Source organism: Erpetoichthys calabaricus, chromosome 2 (assembly GCF_900747795.2).
Source record: "Erpetoichthys calabaricus chromosome 2, fErpCal1.3, whole genome shotgun sequence".
NCBI classification, from domain to species: domain Eukaryota; kingdom Metazoa; phylum Chordata; class Cladistia; order Polypteriformes; family Polypteridae; genus Erpetoichthys; species Erpetoichthys calabaricus.
Genome location: NC_041395.2, coordinates 1220331 through 1241941, shown reverse-complemented (window position 1 = coordinate 1241941; position 21611 = coordinate 1220331). Strand labels below are relative to the sequence as shown.

Sequence of the window (21611 nt, the reverse complement as noted above, 5' to 3'; positions counted from 1 at the left end):
GACCCTGTGTTTGGATTCAGCGGGTTAGAAAATGGATGGATGGATATTCATCAATAGGAATGTGTGTACATGTTTTCTGTAAGACTTAAGATTGAGTTTGGTTTACTGTTTTGATTTATTCCTGTGTTTATTCAATAAAGTTTGGTTTAAAAAAATCTATCTATCTATCTATCTATCTATCTATCTATCTATCTATCTATCTATCTATCTATCTATCTATCTATCTATCTATCTATCTATCTATCTATCTATCTATCTCTCTCTCTCTCAGAGCAACTGGGCCGATTCCAAGACTTTAAGGGATGAGTTACTGTATGAGGAAAGATTAAAAGAGCTGAGCCCTTACAGTTTAAGAAAAAGAAGATGAAGAGGAGACCTGACTGAAGTGTTTAAAATCATGAAGGCAATTAGTGCAGTGGATCGAGACTGTGGCTTTAAAATTAGTTCAAGAACACAGGAACACAGTTGGAAATTTATTAGGGGTAAATTTCACACAAACCTCAGGAAGTTCTTCATACCGTGAACCACAGACACATGGAATAAGTGACCAAGTAGTGTGGTAGACAGTAAGACTTTAGGGACCTTCAAAACCTGACTTGGTGTTATTTTGGAGATACTAGATGGATAAGACTAGCAAGCTTTGTTGGACTGAAAAGCTTTTTTTGTCAAAATGTTTTTAATGTTCTAATGAAATATGCAGTCATACAATCTTTAAATTGTTTTTATTTTACAGGCATGACAGGACGTGTTACAGTGACATCCGTCAATACATTCAACAGAGCAGAAATGTAAGACTTTCAGATAAGGAAGTCTTTGTATCCTGCAGGTGGAATAAAGAGATACTGAACAGTGTGATGGACTTCGTAGAGTGCTCTTCAACTCAGGTTGACATGATGGTGGACTCCATAAACTATGGAAAGCATAACTTCATCAGCCATGTATCTGACTGCTTAGATAAAATATCCTCCATCCGGTAAGTAATGCAGGACATCTGCAGTGAGGTCAGTGTTGGTCACACATCCTTTTTATTCTCTTAATCAATTAAACACATTCATCAAACCTGAGCCACCAACATGAAGCAAAATGGTCACCTCCATCCATCTATCCTGCCATCTTATACAAGTATCTTCCAATTTCTAAACACAGATTTCTATTTCAGTCTTACGTGAAGCTTCAGCCTAAGAGTCCCAAGGCAATAGAAAGCCAAGGTGTGAGGCCGGTGTGCAATATTATTTTCTTATGTTTGAGATTTAAATGTCCATCTTGGTCATCACTGACCCAGCAGAAGGAGCTCCCTTTGCTTTTAATCTTTTCTCTCGCGTCACTGAACCAGGGGGGCACCAATGTGTTGGGTGGGGCATATGAGTAGGTCAATGGAGGATTACTTAAGCTGGGAAATGGTGAGGCAGGGAGTTTAGGATAGGCCACATTTAGAACTGTACATGAGGGGATGAACAATTGTGTAAAAATAAAAAATCATAGTAATGCCAATTCTAACAAAGATTAAGTGCAAAGGGAAAATGGTAACACATTAAAGAAGATAGAAGTATCAAAAATAAGAAGTGAGCTGGAGTTGAAGATGAGGTGGCTTGGGCATCTGTTCATGATGCCTCCCTGGTGAGGTGTTCCTGGCACGTCTGAACAGGAGGAGGCCCCGGGGAAGACCCAGGACACGCTGGAGGGACTATGTCTTTCGGCTGGCCTGGGAACACGTTGGGATTCTCCCGGAAGAGCTAGGAGAAGTGGCCGGAGAGAGGGTAGTCTGGGCATCTCTGCTCAAGCTGCTGCCCCCGTGACCCGACCTTGGATAAGCAGAAGAGGATGGATGGATGGCCTGTGTTAGCGCCTTCATTTGCAAATCTGTTTGCTCCGCAGCACGGCAGATGTCGATAACGGTAAGTAAGTTCTTGTTCTTTTAGGAAGTGGCGTCTCATGCTTTCATCAACAATACCTAACACCAGCCTGTCTTTAATCAGTTCGTCTTTCAACTGTTCATAATCACACGTTACAGCTTTCTTCCTTAGTTTAGTTACAAATATGTCTTTTGTCTCACCTTCCTCTTGCATAAGGGATCCGAAGACAAAGCGTTTGACTATGACATTCTTTGTCGGCTTGAAATGCACCTTGAGGGCAGTCAAGATGGTGGCAGCATCCTTTTGCTGTTCCTCCATCAAGTGCAGATTGTGTCGGTAGACATTTTGGCACTCACTACCCATTACACGTCTGAGGGTGGCTGCTTGTACATCTGCAGGTTTCTCATGCAGTCCGGTGGCTAACATAAAGTCTTGAAATTCTGCTTTAAAGATCTCCCAGTTCGTAGCCAAGTCGCTGGACATCTTCATCTCGGCTGGAGGTGGTATGACATTTGTGTATGTAGTTGCTTGGTTATAAAGTATTTTTCAGCTGGATATCTAGTTGATTTGTCCTAAAATGGGCGCGGTTGCGGTTCACACTTCTGACACCATGTTTATGTGTATAGACCACGTGGAGCCGTTTTCCAAGTCAGTTCTGTCTGCTTTATTCAAACTGTCCATGTCAAACAGTCAACCGCCAACAGGACTCACTGTCTGTTTATATAGTGTGTGCCACTAGGTGGCACCATAACCCCTTAACAAGAAGTGTGGTGAACAGGAGGACTTTAGGGACCTTCAAAACTTGAATATTTTGGAGGAATTAACTGGATAGGACTTGTTAGGCTGAGTGGCCTGTTCTTATGTTCTAATTGGTTGTCAGAAAAAGAAGAAAAGTTTTTTGAAATAAACTTCCAGACATATCATAAGACACTATTAATATCATTGTATTTATATGCTTATTGATATCTTTGTCTAATCCTGGATATGTGTGACCACAAGACTGATAAAAGCTGCTCTTCAGTACAATGATGGCCACTAGAAGAAAAGCACTAAAGTCATAGAAGACATTCATTCTGGAGACACAACAGTCATCTCTCAACACACAACACCTCAGAACCTACAAAATAGAAATCATAGAGTGCCATACATAAAAAAGTTATAATCTGTTGTATTTTAATGTGTGATTTTGTTAAGGACTCTTCCATTTTTCCTTTTTACTTATTTCCTTATTTATTTTTTCTTTGTTGTTGTACTTCTTTGTCTTACTTTTTGTAAAGCACTTTCAGCTCACATTTGTATATGAAAATGTACCATAGAAGTAAATGTCATACTCTCATCATTTTTTTTTCTTGTAGTTTACTAGATGGCTTCAAAGATTATTCATTTTGGTGGATGTGTCATTTGTTTGAAGAGTACAAAGATGTGAATGATGACAACACCCTTCCACAGCTCATCTCTTTATTTGCACCATTTCCGAATAAGGTGCCTCTCTCAGACATTGATAATGAAGAGTATTCATTTTACTTCAGTTTCCTGAGTCAATGTCATCCAGACAAAGTCGCCGTTCCACAGCACAAAGAGGCTTTACAAGATTTTCGGCGATGTGTACTCAACAGTCTTTGGGAGCCTGTAAGGTATGTTGGTTTACTGATCAGTCAAATTTCAGCAGATTATAAATAGTGATGGACACCTCTGACACAATCCTAGAGATGCAGTGATTGAGAAGATATTTCCTTATCTTTGTGTCAGGCTCTTACTTTTACTATTGACATCTTTTTCATTCTTTTGTTATTGTCCTTTGTTTCTTAATTGTTTTTCTCTTTCACAGCTTTATCTACATTTAATTTCTTCTGTCTCCTCTCTGATGTTTTATTATTTCCTTGTGTCCACCATACTGATTAATTCTGTTTGTTTATCTGTTTATGGAGAAGGTGAAAACCTCCAAGGCTCTTCCAGTTCTCCTCTTCATTGTCTTCCTTTCTTATTCTTGTTCTTCATATCTCAACATCATGGGGTGCTGATGGCCACTGTTAGACCCCTTCAATGATGAGCAGGTCTTATTTTCTTGTTCCTGGTCAAAGAGATGCAGAGTGATGGTGCAGTAACTGCACGTGGAGATATCAGCAATTAAAATGTTTTGACTGCTACTTGGAGGAGATGTTTCAATTGAATTCAGTTCCATGAAATTCTATGTACTTTTGTACTGTACTCTTCATTGAGCACAGACTCAGAGTGCTGTAACAAATTTACAGCTAAAATAAAATTACAAACATTAAAATTACAAAATGCACACTTGACAATGACTGACTGACACTCGTCAAATACTGATTAGGGTAAACACACCATAAAACAAAGCAAATTGAAATTATTTAACATAATCAGTCATAACAGACAAAGTCTGACCCGGTGTCAGTATTTGACTCATTTCTGTTTTTGACCAGATCTTGACTCCTGGAGACTTTTAGAATCCAACATGTCCTGCTAGCCTGCGTGATTCTTGGGTCTTTGTTAATTCAGTCACTCCTGGAAGTTTTATCAGTTTCAATCCTTCCACTTAATGTTGTCTTGAGATTAGCTCACTGTCAGTACCTCCATTATCTTACATTTCTATTGATTTATTTGACTGACTCCTTTTGCCAAAGCACCTTAAAACATTTGAGATGTAACTGGTTCCATTTCTTTTGGTTTTCCATTAGTGCATTGACAGGCCAAGTCACTTGCTCATAGTCACAACATGTCTGTACTGGCATTTGAACTCACATCCTCAGAAATCCAAAGCCCCAGTCACTACGCCACACTGCCTGCCTGTTATCTCGATCATCTTGGTTTCCATTGGCTTCAGAAACACACGCCACTTACTGATTGGAGAACTCCACTTGAGCACATATTGCATGGAGTCCATGGTGCTTGACGACGTGTATTTGGTTTCTGATTGGCCCATCTTTACAGATTTGCCACTTAAACACTCTTCTTGAGATTTATTCTGAATTTTCAGATGTATTTCAAAATGCAGCTCCCACCTCATTGACCACATCATTGATTTATTTACTTCCAGAACCTCCTTGTCTAAGGGTCGCTGTTATCTCCTGTCCTGTTCTGAGCTGAAGGCTATCAATGCTTATATTTGATTAAATTTGGAGAATGTTTTTATTAGACCATCAGGCAGTCCTGTTTTTTTTTTATTGTCTCCAAAAAAACTTGTATGGATTTTCAGAAACGTAATTAGATTACAGTAAAGAATAACGAGCTCTTCCTCTGATTTCTTCCATTCTTGAGCTAATGACAGGTTTCACTGCACTTACTAAACTTAACTTACGTATTGCTTATAATTCAGTGTGTATGAGCGAGGGGGATAAGTGTAAGTCTGCTTTCAACACGTCAGCGCTGTACACAGTCATGCTGTGAGATCTGGCTAATCCACCAACACTATTTCTGTCTTTTTAATGAAAGCTTTTGTGATTTTTTGTTTCATTCAGTGTTGGTGTACACCAGTGATGTCTTAATCCTTTCTATTGATTCCATATCTCATGCAGTTCATTTAAAGGAGATTTTCTCACATCTTTGTACATCTTCCATAATGGCTGCTATTACTTTACTTCATTTTACTATCACTCACTAAGAGGGGTACCAACACATTTTGAAGCCCAGCAGGACTTCGATAAGCTAAAGACTTGATTCATGTCTGTCACCATTTTAACATTTACCATTCCAATGGAGGTAGATGTGTTTAGTGTCAGTATGGAGGATTTGTTATCACAGCACTTTGTGGTTCAAATTGTATCCATGTGCTTACTTTTTGAAAAAACTCCATGCTTCTCAGCAGAACTATGATGTGGAGGATCATGAAATGTCAGCTATTAAATTAGCTTTACAAGAGTGCTGACATCGGCTCTTGAGTTTATTTATTTTTATACTCCTTAAGAATCTTAGTTACTTGAAATCTGCCAAGTGACTTAAGTCTAGACGAGCTCTCTGGTCCTTGTTTATAAGTCAGTTTAACATTTTAATTCGTTGTGCTGATCACAGTCTGAAAGCAGACGCACTTTCCAGATTGAAGGAGCCTGATGTGGTGGTGTTTGAACCCAAATGTATCAGACCACCTTACAAATGTTTAGGAGCAACAGTCACAGAATTGCCGGAAAAACTCTGAGCGTCCCTTCAGTTGTGGTGGTCCAGTCCTCCTCCACCTCATGAGTCACCTGATGAAGAGTCATTTGTTCCTGATCCAGCTATTTGTACAGTTTCAGGTGGAGTCCTTTATCACCCTTTTTGGGTCACCCTGGTATTTTTAAAGTTTTACAATTTATACAACAATATTTCAGGTGGCTGAATTTAGCTCAAGATGTTAAAGTCTCTGTGAGGGTATGTGACACTTGTTCTCATTTTAAATATTTGTTTTTACCATTTGCCCCTGCCACACGGTCTTAAGAGGATATAATGGTGGATTTCATAACTGGTCTGCCAGTCTCTGAGGGTCATACTACCATTTTGTCATTGTGGATTGTTTTAAAAGTGCGTTCATTTTATTCCCACGTTCCCTTCCTTCCACAAAGGAATTCATGGAAATTTTTATTTGACATTTCTTTAAATTCCATAATGTTATGATGTCCAGTCTTTCTGATTGGGGTCTCCAGTTGATGTGTTTATTCTAGGAGGGGTTTGGTAACAAGGCGGGTATCCAAGTTAAACTTACCGCCAGTCATCACCCGGAGTTTAACCTCCTTGGTGTTCCATTTTATTCCAAAAACACTTGGAAAAAGAGTTGCATTTTTTGTGGCATAAAAAGTTACATTTTTATTAACTTTCAAAAGTATAATAAAGATACAAATAAGAATAGTAATGATAAATAAAAATATAAGAAGAAATGAACAATAATAACAAAAATAATAATAACAGTAATAATAATATTACTAATGATACCAAAACAGCATATAATCTCAAAATGAGTCCTTTGTGTAGTAAATCTTAAAGTACGGTGAAACACTCAGTGCAACGTCACAGTTTGGCAGATAATCACACGTTTCTTTCTGATTGATCAGTTTTTGAACAGTACACTGCACAGCAATGAGTTGGATTCTGTTTTATTTTTTCTGCTAGAGGTATAAAATCAATAAAATGTCTACCAATAAGACACTCTGGACTGATTTTTCATTATTGCTGGAGACTTCAATCATGCCAACTTGAAGTCATTTCTCCCAAAATTCTTCCAGAATGTGAACTTTGCTACTAGAGGGTGAAGCTGTCTGGACAATGTTTACACGAGCGCTCCTGACGCCTACAAAACCCTACCCCAACCCCACCTTGGCTGTTCAGATCATATCAGCGTTTTTATGGTCCCTGCATACAAGTCCCTGCTGAAGCTCACTAAACCAGCCCACAAGAGCATCAGAGTGTGGCAGGATGGTGCGGTTTCAGCTCTCCAAGACTGCTTCGAAATGACAGACTGGGACATTTTCAGAGAGGCTGCTATGAATGGTGACTCCATCAATCTGGAGGAGTACACAGACTCTGTGACTGGTTATATCTCCAAATGCATAGAGGATGTTACTGTTACTAAGGATGTTATCAAAAGAGCCAACCAAAAGCCCTGGATGACAACAGAAGTACATAAGCTGCTCAAGATCAGAAATGCAGCCTTCAGATCTGGAGACAAGGCCGTCCTCAGGATGACCAGAGCCATCCTGTCTCGCAGAGGATCAACAAACAATTCAACAGCACCAGAGACACACGTCGTATGTGGCAGGGCGTTCAGACAATTACAAACTACAAGCCCAACCCACACAGCAGTGATGGTGATGCCTCCCTTCTGGATGAGCTGAACAACCTCTTCGCATAGAACATAGAGCCTGTGAGAAAAACAACACCTCCCTCCACTGACCAGGTACTCTGTCTCTCCATAAATGACGTGAAGAGGACTCTATCCAGAGTCAATCCACGCAAGGCTGCAGGACCTGACAACATACCTGGTCATGTGCTCAAAGAATGTGTCAGTCAACTGGCTGGTCTCCTCACAGACATCTTCAACACATCTCTGAGCCAGTCGTCAGTCCCAGCATGTTTCAAATCGACCACGATCATACCAGTGCCGAAGAAGTCATCAGTGACATGCCTGAATGACTACCGACCAGTTGCACTCACGCCAATCATAATGAAGTGCTTCCAAAGGTTAGTCATGTCACACATAAAGACTAATCTCCCTGCCTCCCTTGACCCTCTTCAGTTTGCATACCGCTCAAACAGGTCACCTGAGGATGCCATATGCTCTGCCCTTCACCTCTCCCTGACACATCTGTATAAAAAAGACACACATGTCAGGATGCTATTCATAGACTTTAGCTCTGCCTTCAACACAATCATCCCTCCAAAGCTGGTTGTAAAACTGAGCAGGTTGGGCCTAAACACCACCCTCTGCAATTGGATCCTGGACTTCTTGACAGAGAGGCCCCAGTCAGTTCAGATGGGCTACAACACTTCCAGCATCATCACACTGAGCACTGGAGCACCGCAGGGCTGCGTGCTTGGTCCACTGTTGTTCACCCTGTTGACTCATGACTGCACAGCCACGCACAACACTAACCACATCATCAAGTTTGTGGATGATACGACGGTGCTGGGACTGATAAGCAGGGATGATGAAAGAACATACAGAGATGAGGTGGAATGGCTGTCTGCATGGTGTGAAGACAACAATCTATCTCTCAAAGTCAACAAGACAAACGAGATAATTGTGGACTTCAGAAAATCACGTCCTGCCCACATCCCACTCAGCATCAACTGTTTAGATGTGGAGACTGTTAGGAGTACCAAGTTCCTCGGTGTGCACATAACTGAAGAACTTACGTGGACGTCTAACACCTCATCACTAATCAAGAAAGCGCAGCAGAGACTACACTTCCTGAGGCGGCTGAAGCGAGCAAGTCTTCCCTCTTCCATCCTCACCATGTTCTACAGAGGCACCATTGAGAGTGTTCTGACCAGCTGCATCACTGTCTGGTGTGGTAACTGCAACATATTCGACTGCAAGCGCCTGCAAAGGATAGTGAAGACAGCAGAGAACATTATTGGGGTGCCTCTCCCCTCACTACAGGACATATTTTACAAACGCAGTGTCCGCAAGGCCTGCAGCATTGAGCAGGACCCCTTACACCGCTCACATGGACTTTTCACACTTCTGCCATCCAAGAGAAGATACTGCAGCATAAAAGCCAGATCTGCCAGGCTGCAGGAGAGTTTTTACCCCCAAGCTGTTAGACTCCTTAACACCAGGTTGCCCCCTGGGACCTTCCACACGGCCTCAACCACCTCGAAAAACAGAACTTTTATACATGTGAGCCACTGTCCTGTAAAGACGAGTGTGCATGGAGACAAGAACTGAAAATCTCATACTGACCTTTAAGTATTTTGACACTCCTGTTATCCTTCTGACCTGTCATTGTTTACACATGTCTTAAACAACTATTATCATACGCTGATCAATTCTGTATTATCTATATCTATTATTTATTTATTATATTACATATCTTACACATCGATATTGCTGCTACTTCTTGTCTTGTCTTTGCACAATGTCTTGTCTTGTTTATGTTTTAATTTTAATTTAAATTTTAATTCTATTTTTAAATTATTATTTGCATGTCATGTTGTTACACTGTGGACCCTGAGCTTCGCAATTTCGTCTATCTGTATACTTGTATATGGTTGAAATGACAATAAAGTTCACTTTGACCTTCCTCGATGTGCTGGGTCAACTGCGTGACTTTAGCGGTAGTGTGAAGGGTGGATGTGCTGCAATGCTGGCGTGTAAAGTGTGCATGACACTCAGTTTCACCAGCTTTTTATTTGTATAATACAAATGCATTCCTAATGCACTGTTCCACAAGGTGACGAAATATCTTTTTCTAGTATTACTTTTGAGAGACTGTAACTGCATTATGTACGGTGTTAAGAAAACAAACAACTTCTTTAACAGGTTTGACCACCCTAACCCACTCTCACTTCGGAGTACTGCACCCTCCACCCATCCTTCTGCTGATACCAGCATAGGACAGAGTTTCCTCCCACCCACAATTACAGCAGCCCAGGTAAGCAGAGAGCTGAGGAGACTTTGTGCCAGCAAAGCAGTGGGTCCAGATGGAGTATCGCCACGACTGCTGAAGGCCTGTGCGTTGGAGCTGGGGAGTTCTCTACAGCGCATCTTCAACCTGAGCCTGGAAAAGGGGAGAGTCCCGAGGCTTTGGAAAACATCTTGAATCACCCCAGTGCCAAAGGTATCACGTCCTAGTGAGCTGAATGACTTCACGCCTGTCACCCTGACGTCACATGTGATGAAGACCATGGAGCGGCTGTTGCTTCACCACCTGAGGCCACAGCTCCACCACACCCTCGACCCTCTGCAGTTCGCATACCAGGAGAAGGTGGGAGCGGAGGATGCCATCTTCTATATGCTACACTGATTCCTCTCCCACTTGGACAGAGGCAGTGGTGCAGTAAGAATTATGTTTCTGGACTTCTCTAGCACCTTCAACACCAGCCAACCTCTGCTCCTTAGGGACAAGCTGACAGAGATGGGAGTAGAGTCATATCTGGTGGCATGGATCGTGGACTATCTTACAGACAGACCTCAGTATGTGCGTCTCGGGAACTGCAGGTCTGACATTGTGGTCAGCAACAGAGGAGCGCCGCAGGGGACTGTACTTTCTCCGGTCCTGTTCAGCCTATATACATCGGACTTCCTATACAACTCGGAGTCCTGCCACATGCAAAAGTTCACTGATGACACTGCTATCGTGGGCTGCATCAGGAGTGGGCAGGAGGAGGAGTATAGGAACCTAATCAAGGACTTTGTTAAATGGTGCGACTCATGGACCCCGTGATCATCAGAGGTGACTGTGTGCAGAGGGTGCAGACCTATAAATACCTGGGAGTACAGCTGGATGATAAACTGGACTGGACTGCCAATACTGATGCTCTGTGTAAGAAAGGACAGAGCCGACTATACTTCCTTAGAAGGCTGGCGTCCTTCAACATCTGCAATAAGATGCTGCAGATGTTCTATCAGACGGTTGTGGCGAGCGCCCTCTTCTACGCGGTGGTGTGCTGGGGAGGCAGCATAAAGAAGAAGGACGCCTCACGCCTGGACAAACTGGTGAGAAAGGCAGGCTCTATTGTAGGCACGGAGCTGGACAGTTTGACATCTGTGGAAGAGTGACGGGCGCTGAGCAGACTCCTGTCAATCATGGAGAATCCACTGCATCCACTGAACAGGATCATCTCAAGACAGAGGAGCAGCTTCAGCGACAGACTGCTGTCACCATCCTGCTCCACTGACAGACTGAGGAGATTGTTCCTCTGACACACTATGTGACTCTTCAATTCCACCCGGGGGGTAAACGTTAACATTTAACATTATACATAGTTATTGTCTGTCTGTACACCTGCATTATTATCACTCTTTAATTTAATATTGTCTTTATCAGTATGCTGCTGCTGGAGAATGTGAATTTCCACTTGGGATTAATAAAGTATCTATCTATCTATCTATCTATCTATCTATCTATCTATCTATCTATCTATCTATCTATCTATCTATCTATCTATCTATCTATCTATCTATCTATCTATCTATCTATCTATCTATCTATCTATCTATCTATCTATCTATCTATCTCATGTCTTTCCATTTCAGCACAAGCACTTTACCCTTTTGCCAGGCTACTAGCGCACCTCACTGTCATTTAGCTCTGCCAAAGTCTTCAGGTGTGCCATGACGGTGGTGACACTCTTTTCCATAAGCACTAGTCATTCTTTGCAGTAAGATGTCAAATATCTCTAGCGAAGTATAAAACTGTCCATGGTAACACAGTAACATTGATCCAGCAGAGAATCAATCAAAGTCAGCACAAATGACGTAGCAAAGCCGTACTGACTGTATTTCAGATCAGACATTGTCCCTTTCCCAGTGTATAGGACCTAATTCCAGATGTATCCCATTTTAGATTCACAAAGCTTGTAAAACTTTATACCAAATCTTGCTCTCTTTGAGGTGATGTACTGTATCCATGACAGTCTGCCATTGTAAGCCATGAGACTTTCATCAATGCTGACTTCACAGTCCGCTCTAAAATTTTACTACAAACGCCTGGTATATCTCCCATGTTTTCTTCATTTTGGGGGCTGGATGGGTATTTTCATCATCATTGTTGGTAAAGTACAGATATTCCATAATTAGTGGAAACCTGCACTCAGATGTAATACAATACAATACAATTTATTTTTGTACAGTCTGATGTAAGGACCCCTGTACCCCACGATTCCCGTGATCCTCCATCAGGGATGACTTTTCCTTAGGCAGGCAAAACAACTTGGCAGGTGGGCCGTGGCACCAAGTGCCACATTTGAGTACTGAGAAGACAAACACACAGGCACGACACAGTCCCAAAAGACACAAATAACACACTTAAACACTCTTTTCTTCCTCCACCACTCCTCCCAGGCAACCTCGTCATCCTCCTCCCAATTCTGGCTACTTGAGTGGTGGTTGCTGGGCCCTTTTATAGTCCACACAGAAGTGCTCCATGTGGTTGAACGCCGAGTTCCAGCTGTACTTCTGGGTGTGGCAAATACGCTGCCCATACGGGCTCAGGAGTCAAAGCTGCAGCACCCCCTGGCGGTGCCTGTGGGACCCAACAGGGCTGCACCCGACTCCAATTCCCATGGAGCCCTGCAGGACACCGAGGCACCGCTCCAACCCACGGGGGTGAATATAGAATGAAGGGGCATCCCAACAGGCCATGGACCCTGGCTGCATGGCACAGTCTATAATTATTAAGTATGTGTGAGTCTAGGTCTGACTTTTTAAGTAATGGTTTAATGCAGCGTTTCTCAACCTTTAAGTATTTGAAACCCGAGTTTTCATAACAGTTTTAATCGCACCCCCCTAATTTTTTTTGAAACCCTAATAAAATTTATTCCTATATTTTTTGCTGCCGATACACAGCTACATGTTTAAAATTTCCCTACAAATAGAGAAATTACACCACATATGGCAACATCCGCACCCCCTTTTTTGTTACTTCACGCCCCCCTAGGTTTGAGGTTTGAGAACTGCTGGTTTAATGACTGACACTTTTAGTGTATCAGGTACTGTGCCATGCAATAATGAACTACTGATAATGTTTAGAAGAGGCGCTGCGAGAACATCCATTGCACTTTTTACTAGTTTTGTTGGCACTGGATCTAGGGAACAAGTAGTGGGTTTCATTTTAGAAATTAAAGTTAAGACTTCCTGCTCAGTTACAGGATTAAAATTACTAAAGTGCTGAGTGCAATGTGAGACAGGGTCTGCTAAGCTAGTATGCGGTTTGTACTGTGATGCTGAGATCTGGGATCTTATATTTTTAATTTTTGCACTGAAGAAGTTCATAAAGTCTGTACAGTGATCCCCTGCTATATCGTGGTTCAGCTATTGCGCCCCCGCTACACTGCGGATTTATTAATACAATTATTATTACTTGGAATAGCCTGCCAGTAGGAATTCGCCAGGCTAATACAGTGGAGCACTTCAAACTGCTGAAAACACATTACTGTAACATGGCCTTCTCATAACTTCACTGTAATTTAAATCCTGATACTCTGTATATCCAATTCATTATAATAACTATTAATTAAAAATCTGTACTAACTCCTACTCTCTCTTCTGTTTCCTTTTCCGGTGTCCTTTCCACCACCATCTACTCTAAGTACCATGATGTTCCAACAATGATGGATGGATTAAAAGCCAGAAGTCTGTATGACCATCAGCATCAAGTCCTTCCGTGAGAACCCTAACTACAAAGAGGACTATTTCATTTATGTTAGGTAGAATGCCCAGAGGGGACTGGGTGGTCTCGTGGCCTGGAACCCCTACAGATTTTATTTTTTTCTCCAGCCTTCTGGAGTTTTTTTTTGTTTTTTCTGTCCACCCTGGCCATCAGACTTTACTCCTTTTCTATGTTAACTAATGTTGTCTTATTTTAATTTTGTATTTTGTCTTTTATTTTTCTTTTCTTCATTATGTAAAGCACTTTGAGCTACTTTTTGTATGAAAATGTGCTATAGAAATAAATGTTGTTGTTGTAGGGGGCTCTGCCCCCTGCTCACTTTGCTCGCCCACCCCGGGGTTTGGTTTACTGGATAAACAATTTAAAGAGATTGTTATTTTCATGGGAATTTTTACACATGCATCATTTTCATTTTTACTTTAAAACTTTTGTAAAAACAATATTTGTCCTTTATTTCCTGCCCCAGGTGTGGTTAAATCTCTTTCTCACGGCACTTATAACGTTGCTTGTGTTGAGAGGGGGGTCTGAATGCACGCTAAAGAGATGCGATCAGTTCAGCTGATGTCTTGCTGCTGCTGCTGGTCAGCTGTGTGTTGTGCTTGTCGCACTTTGCATCAATTACTTAAAGCCTGTACAGCAGATGTCCTTTTGCCACTTCTCGTCTCTGCCGTTTGCTTTGTGAAAGGGGGAGCTGAACACACGCTAAGCAGGAGTGGACAGATCAGCTACAGGCTGCTTCTACCGAGATACCTGTTCTGCTTGTCGCTCTGCATGTTCTGAAGGGGGGGGGGGGGTTGAGGGCTGAACGCACGCTAAGGAGAACTGCTTGGATCATCTGCTGGGTTTCTGCAGCTGCTGCTGGCAAGCTGCCTGTTCTACTTCTTGCCAAAAGCATTCCTGCAACTGCTAGGTTAGATGTCAATGAACTTGTTTTAAATTGTTTGTAAGTAGGGCGTATCACCAAAGTGTCTGAATGCACGCTAAGGAGAAGTGGACTTTGTGCTGCCTTTGTGCTGCTTCTGCCAAGATGCTTGTTCTACTTGTCTCTCTGCGTGCCAATCATATAAAAGCCTGTACAGCAGCTGTCCTTCTGTCTCACTACCTTGTCTTGCATGACGTTAAAATGTTTTATAATAGAGAGATGTTACTCATATCCTTAGTCCGACATCCACATATCATATGTGTTTACAAAGTGTGTTTTAATAAGTTTACATGTGTTTAAAGCATGTGGGGGGTATTTTAAGACTTAAACTATAAAAAAAGTGGTATTTCTGTAAGAGCCAATCTTAGAAAGTTAAAGATTTGAGTTAAACACTCATTAATGTTTGCTTAATTTGAATAGAATATAATTTTTTCCATAGACAATGGTATAGTCTTTTCCTCCTATAAGTTACTAAGAGATAGAATCTTCTTACTAAAACTGAGAAACAGTGTGATAATAGATCTAGTTGTGTTTAGAACAGGTCCCACTAAACAGGGACTTGAAAGATCCATTTTTAAGGTAGAAATGGGATAAGCCTACAGTTATCTGACCGTTTTGAAATGGTTCAGAAATGATAAGTGAATAGTAACGATTTAAGATGTAAAAAGATTAAGCTTAGAACTGAACTTTTCTTATTATAAATTTTTCCATTTTTTACTATTTTAATTTTCTTTTTTGTGTGAATTGTTTTATTTTGAAATGTAACTAAACATTTAAAAACGAAGATATTTTGACTGTGGAATCGTTTCTGTGCGTCAGGCTTTTGTTGAATCCCATTTTTTTAAGTTAGAGCTGCTGATCTTTGGTAAATTTGGGAAAACACAGCTACACTTTTGATATCGCGGATTTTCGCCTATCGCGGGTGGGTCTGGAATGTTACTTCTGCAATAGGAGGGGGATCACTGTACTGCAAATATCTATTGCTATTTTGCACTGTAGCTCTGAATTCCCATTTGTTAATTTAGCCACTGTTCTAAACAGTACCCGAGGATTTTTATTATTGCAATCTATTATTGTAGAATAGTATTCTGAGCGAGCGTTAAAAAGAGCTTTTTTATATTTTTTAACACTCTCTATCCATACAATTTGAAAGACATGTAGCTTTGTTGTTCTCCATCTACGCTCCAGTTTTTAACACTCTAATTTAAGAGCTCGAGTGTTCTCATTAAACCAGGGAGAGTTTCTATGTGCTTTGATCACTTTGGTGTTAAGGGGAGCCACTGTGTCCAGAGCATCTCTGAAGGTCACATTATAATGTGATGTTAGCTGATCTAAATTGTTTTCCACGTTTACATTTGATGTTAACTGATCTAAATGGTTTTCCACAATTACACTCGACTTACTCAAAGTATCTATACATTTTGAAGCAGAATTACAATCTAGATGTCGCACTATCTTTGTTTTAATCTGGGAGTGTGTTGGCAAGGGCAGGACTAAATCAAATGTAATTAAGTAGTGATCGGAAATAACTTCATTTAATGGAGTCATATTTACATTTTGAATTTCAACTTTGTAAGTTATAATTAAATCTAATGTGTTGTTATGATTATGAGTTGGACTTTTGACAATCTGACAAAATCCTACTGAATTTAACAAATAAGTAAAACATTTGCTTAAAGTGTCAGTTTCCACATCAATGTGTACATTAAAATCCCCCATCAGTACTACGTGATAATTTATAGCCAAATCAGATAAAAGGTTGCTAAATTCAGTCATGAACAATAAATATGGCCCTGGTGGTCTGTAGACTAGCACTATTGTTGGAATCTGTTTTAATATTTAAAATGAATGCCTCAAAGGATGTAAAGTTGCTTACATTTTTAGAAGTGATTTGCATTTTGTGACAATGAATTATTCCAAGTCCTCATCCTTGACCAGAATCTCTAGACTTATGAAGGAACGAGTATCCATCTGGTGACGCCTCAGCTAGGGGGACAGTGTCACATTTACTAAGCCAAGTTTCAGTGAGAAGACACAGATCAGATTTTGTACTTAATATAATATCATTTACTAAAACAGCTTTAGTGCCAAGAGAGTGAATGTTCAATAAGCAGCATTTAAAACTGCAGGCTTCTTTCTGAACTGCTGATATATTTTTTGTTTTAATTTGAAGTAAATTTCTGGTGGAGGGTCTGGTTTTATCTCTTGGTCTAATTATACACCTTGTTTTTCATCCATCCATCCATCCATTTTCCAACCCGCTGAATCCGAATACAGGGTCAATTATCAAGTAATTTAAGGTTTGTATCAAGACTAAATTTACTGGATGCCCCAAGACAAGGATTATGGGTAACAGCTTCAGGAAAGTAACAGGTGGGATAAACAACAGCCTGTGATTTAAGATCACATGACTGCGGCCTGGATGGTGCTCTAATCCATCAGCCAGGCAGTTTTGCTGCCATATTTTGGGATAATACATAAGATCCCCTCCAGTTAGGAATAAGACCATCTCTTTTGAAAAATCCAGGCCTATTCCAAAAATCCTCCCAATTTTTCACAAACGCTATGCTTTTATTTGCACACCAGGTTTCTAGCCAGCAGTGAAGGGAATGTAATCTATATATATAATTCACAAAGTCGCCGCCAGAGCGGGAAGACACCCATGAAAGCACGCACACCAAAACAAGACACCCATGAAAGCACGCACACCAAAACAAGACACCCATGAAAGCACGCAGGAAGGGGAGTGGATTCACTAAGCCGCCGACAAGTAGGAAGGAGCCACGCCCACCAACTCTATGACCATTGGATACGATGACAACTCGCAGAGCTACGCCCACTAACCGGGACACGATGCCTCGGAAAAAACGCTGTCATTTATGTTCATCTGTTGTACGCTACACATGGACCTCTGAGCCACATTGAGTTGGGGGCAGCAAGTCTTTGATAGGCTGCAACAAAATGATGAAAGTATGAGCGCATTTTTTCACACAAGCTGTGTGTGTGTGGGTGGGTGTTAGTTAGTTAATTTGTTACTCGAAGGATTTCAAGATTTAATATGCACAGGTGGCAACACAGCAAATGCAGCCCAAACGAACCCAAAATCTTCCACAGTCTCCTTACTGTAAAGCAGCAACACTACCACTGCACTACAAGACAGAGAATGCAGTTAAAGAACGCACCACGCTCGATTTTACTTTCACTTCTGTTTAGACAACTGTGTCGTTCAGAAAGTGTTCACCCATCAATACATAATTATGCGGCGTATGATACGCCGTGAGTTGGCTAGAGCTACGACCACCAACTCGGACGCAAAAACTCACCAATCACCACTACGATCCACATGCACCTCAGAGCCACGAGGCAGCGGCAGAGAGAGACAGAGGCACACACAGGCAGCCCCAGAGAGAGAGCCGTGCACACACAGGCAGCGCGACAGAGAGAGCCGCGCAATCCTTTAAAACTGAGGTTAAAACACAATGAAGGAAGCAGTCTTTAAAAACCAATAAGCCCTGTGCCTCTTTTACATTAGCGTCTCATCTGCTTCACCGATGTAGGCCCTACAACATTCGAGACGCTTTCTCAGCAGCTGACCTTCTCTGTGCCTGACTCCACTACTGTCAGTCGCCTGATTAAAAATGGTGAACTCCTTCAATGTTACTGTCTTGGTTGGCTTTTAAATAAAGTTCGGATTTGTTCAAATGTTCCTTTTTTTCCCCCTGTGCTTAAAACTCATTTTAAAAAAAAGTGTTTATACAACTGCTGCAATTTTATAGAGGGGGGGGGGGGGGCTGGGGAGGCTGCTGCTGAGACAGAGAGAGCCTGTGCATGCAGCTGAGCAGGGAGCCTGGGTGTTTGTGTCAGTGTTATTCAATGTTTTTACTATTACACTGTGCATTCTGTGGTGTAATTAACTATATTTGTGCTTAAAAATCTTTAAAAAAATATATTTACATACAGTTTGTACGGTCTGGAATGAATTAATTGTATTTACATACAATCCTATGGGGGAAATTGCTTCGGTTCACGACCAAATCGGTTTACGACCAGAGGTTTGGAATGAATTATGGTCGTGAACCGAGGTTCCACTGTATATTGAGTCTAGAAAACATGATCAGCAAGTCTTTGATAGGCTGCAACAAAATGATGAAAGAACAGGCACATTTTTTTCTCACAAGCAGGGTGGGTGGGTGTTAGTTAGTTAATTAGTTACTCGAAGGATTTCAAGATTTAATATGCACAAGCGGTAACACTGCAAAAGCAGCCTGTTGTGATGTGAGATTTTACATATAATTTGATGAATATTTTTGTATGTCTTTATTTGATTTTTAGGCAAAGCAATGTAATTTAGTGTTACTTTGGTGAGAGGCATTCGTGTTTGCCCCCTTTTTTACGGCTGAGCCTCTTTGAATTTTACGACAGGATTTGGGGGATGTGTGTTTTAAACCAGTTTGGCAAGTGTTTCTTTGCTAAAGTCATTTCTACCCCCGCAAATGGGCTGAGGTGTACTTTAACATATGGTTTGGGGGCAGGTGTTAAGATGTTCTATTTCCCCCATTGGTCTGAAGTATGGCTGTTTGGAATTGGCTTGTCTTAGAGGTCATTAAGTACCATGATGTCCTATTGGCTCGAGGGGTTTGGACAGAACATCTATAAATGTATGTGTTTAACCTCAGTATCTCTCTCTTACCAACCAACATATGATGAAGAAGCATCTCTCTTGCTAACGTGAAGAGAACACAATGAACAGCACAGCTCAGCAGCCATTTTGAACAGACATGTGGCTGAAAGCTGAGCATCAATGATGCCTTAACTAGAGACATTTAAGAAACCAGAAGTCTGTGTGCCACCTGAACTACATATCATCATTTAATCAGGTTGTATGGTTGCCAATATTCAAATGTACTTTGCATTTTGTTATTATTTATGAATATTATCAATAATACTAATACATTGTTTAAACTGTAACTTAACTTCTGCTTGTCTTTTACTATTTCTAATTGCCTAAGGTTATAGATATAGAAGGGAAGGTGGGGATAAGTTATATACAATAATACCTTATAAACAGTGGTAAGTCTGTGAGATTAGGCATTCTAAGGCTACATATTAATAATACAATAGGGGAAAGTAGAGCAATATATATATTACTCTAGCAAGACAAAACAATTGGCGTAGTCCGGCAGGATTTTGGGGTAACAATTGTTTTGCCACTTGTCAGACAAAACAATTGGCGTAGTCCGGCAGGATTTTGCAGTAAACATTGTTTTGCACCTTGTCAGACAAAACACAGCCCAAACCAGAAAAGACGACTGGCAAAAAGTGGCTGACAAATTAAACACGTGTGCATTGTACTTACTGAAAGCGGCGTTTCGGGTTTTGCAAATGTCCATTTTTTCCCTCTGCTTAAAAAACATTAAAAAAGCGGCGTGATTATGCGGCGCCGCAGGTTGGTATGCAGCGTGTAAAACTGTTTGTCGCAGATAATTTGCCTTTTACTTTAACACAAAGACAATTTCCTGTTAGATTTGCCTTTGCGATGACAATTGATAAGGCACAGGGCCAAACTTTCAAAAAAATGTGCATGTATCTGCCAAAACCAGTTTTCAGTCACGGACAGCTGTATGTTGCTCTCTCCAGAGTTCCATCTTTTCATTCACTTACTGGTATGCCTACAGGAACACGTGCAGCGAGCGAGAGAGAGCAACTGACAGACACACGCATACAGGCGCGCGAGAGAGAGAGCGCTGGATGCATAAGAATAATAATACTTCATTACATTGATATACCGGTGTTTTCAGTATTCAAAGCGCTATCCACACAGGGAGAAACCGGGAAGCAAACCCAAAATCTTCCACAGTCTCCTTACTGCAAAACAGCAGCACTACCATTGCGCTACAAGGCAGTTAAAGAATGCACCGGCCTCGATTTTGTTTTCACTTCTGTTTACAGTGATCAGATCGTAGCGTGCATTGTTGCAATGTTACTTTTCTTGGTGGCTTATTACATTACGGATGTTTCACATATTAATTTTTTTCCCTGTGTTTAAAATACATTAAAAAAGTGTTTCTCAACTGTGACTCCAGAACAACTCAGTACGCAAGCTATATTAAGTGTCAACAACGAAGACTCGCTACACCTTAATGAACAAGTGCTGAAACTTATCCCTACCGACGAAGTAACTTTCACCAGCATGGCCTCCATCGTCACAGACGATCCCGCTTTCAGTCACGGACAATTGTATGTTGCTCTCTCCAAAGGTGCATCTTTTCATTCACTCACACTGGTATCCACAAACCCACCCCATTTGGACAACTGTGTCGTTCAGCAAGTGTTCACCCATCAATACATAATTATGCGGCGTATGTTACGCCGCGGGTTGGCTAGTCTACTATAAATCACATCCCCTCTATATAATCTTGGTAAGGGGCCAGATACAACTAAATTCTGACATTTTCTTTTAGCTTTGGTGCATAGAGAGATGAAGTTCCTCTTTAATACCTCAGATTGCTGTGAATAAATATCATTAGTACTGACATGCAGCAATAAGGTAGATACTTCATCGTCGGTGACACGGTCCAATGCGGCCTCTATGTCAGAAATCTTGGCCCCTGCAAGGCATTTAACATTAACTGCTGGTTTAACAGTTTGGAATTCTAACATTCCGCACTATGGAATCGCCAATTTTGAGCACTTTCTTATTCTTAGTTTAAACAGGCGCGCTGCGGAGTGCTGAGAATCTGTTCTGGGTCCAAATTGGTGACCTGGGTGCTGGAGGACTACATTTTAGATTCTTAGACCCCCGTCTTACTGTTACCCACTCGCCCTGTGGCTGAATTGGTGCTGCTGACTTCGGCCGCGCAGTGACTACAGTGGGACCTGGACAGACTGAAGCCAAATCAGAAGTAGCCGAATTGTCTAATCAAACCAAGTCGATCCAATCTTCGGGTTGCCTCCAAAGCCAGAGTGATTCTCGGTTCTAATGCTTACGCAAGACGTAACATGTGACACTCGGGACCA

General features: G+C 41.3%; 1 protein-coding gene across 1 annotated transcript in view; it reads left to right on the top strand.

The window, feature by feature from the left end:
• The window catches only part of LOC114643014 (uncharacterized), a gene marked incomplete at its 3' end in the record, with an annotated part of 1911439 nt that overhangs the window by 679943 nt on the left and 1209885 nt on the right, over positions 1-21611 (top strand). Inside the window, exon 8 of the mRNA XM_051923912.1 lies at positions 734-973. Coding sequence (XP_051779872.1) covers positions 734-973 — 240 coding nt within the window. The remainder of the gene's footprint in view (positions 1-733; positions 974-21611) is intronic.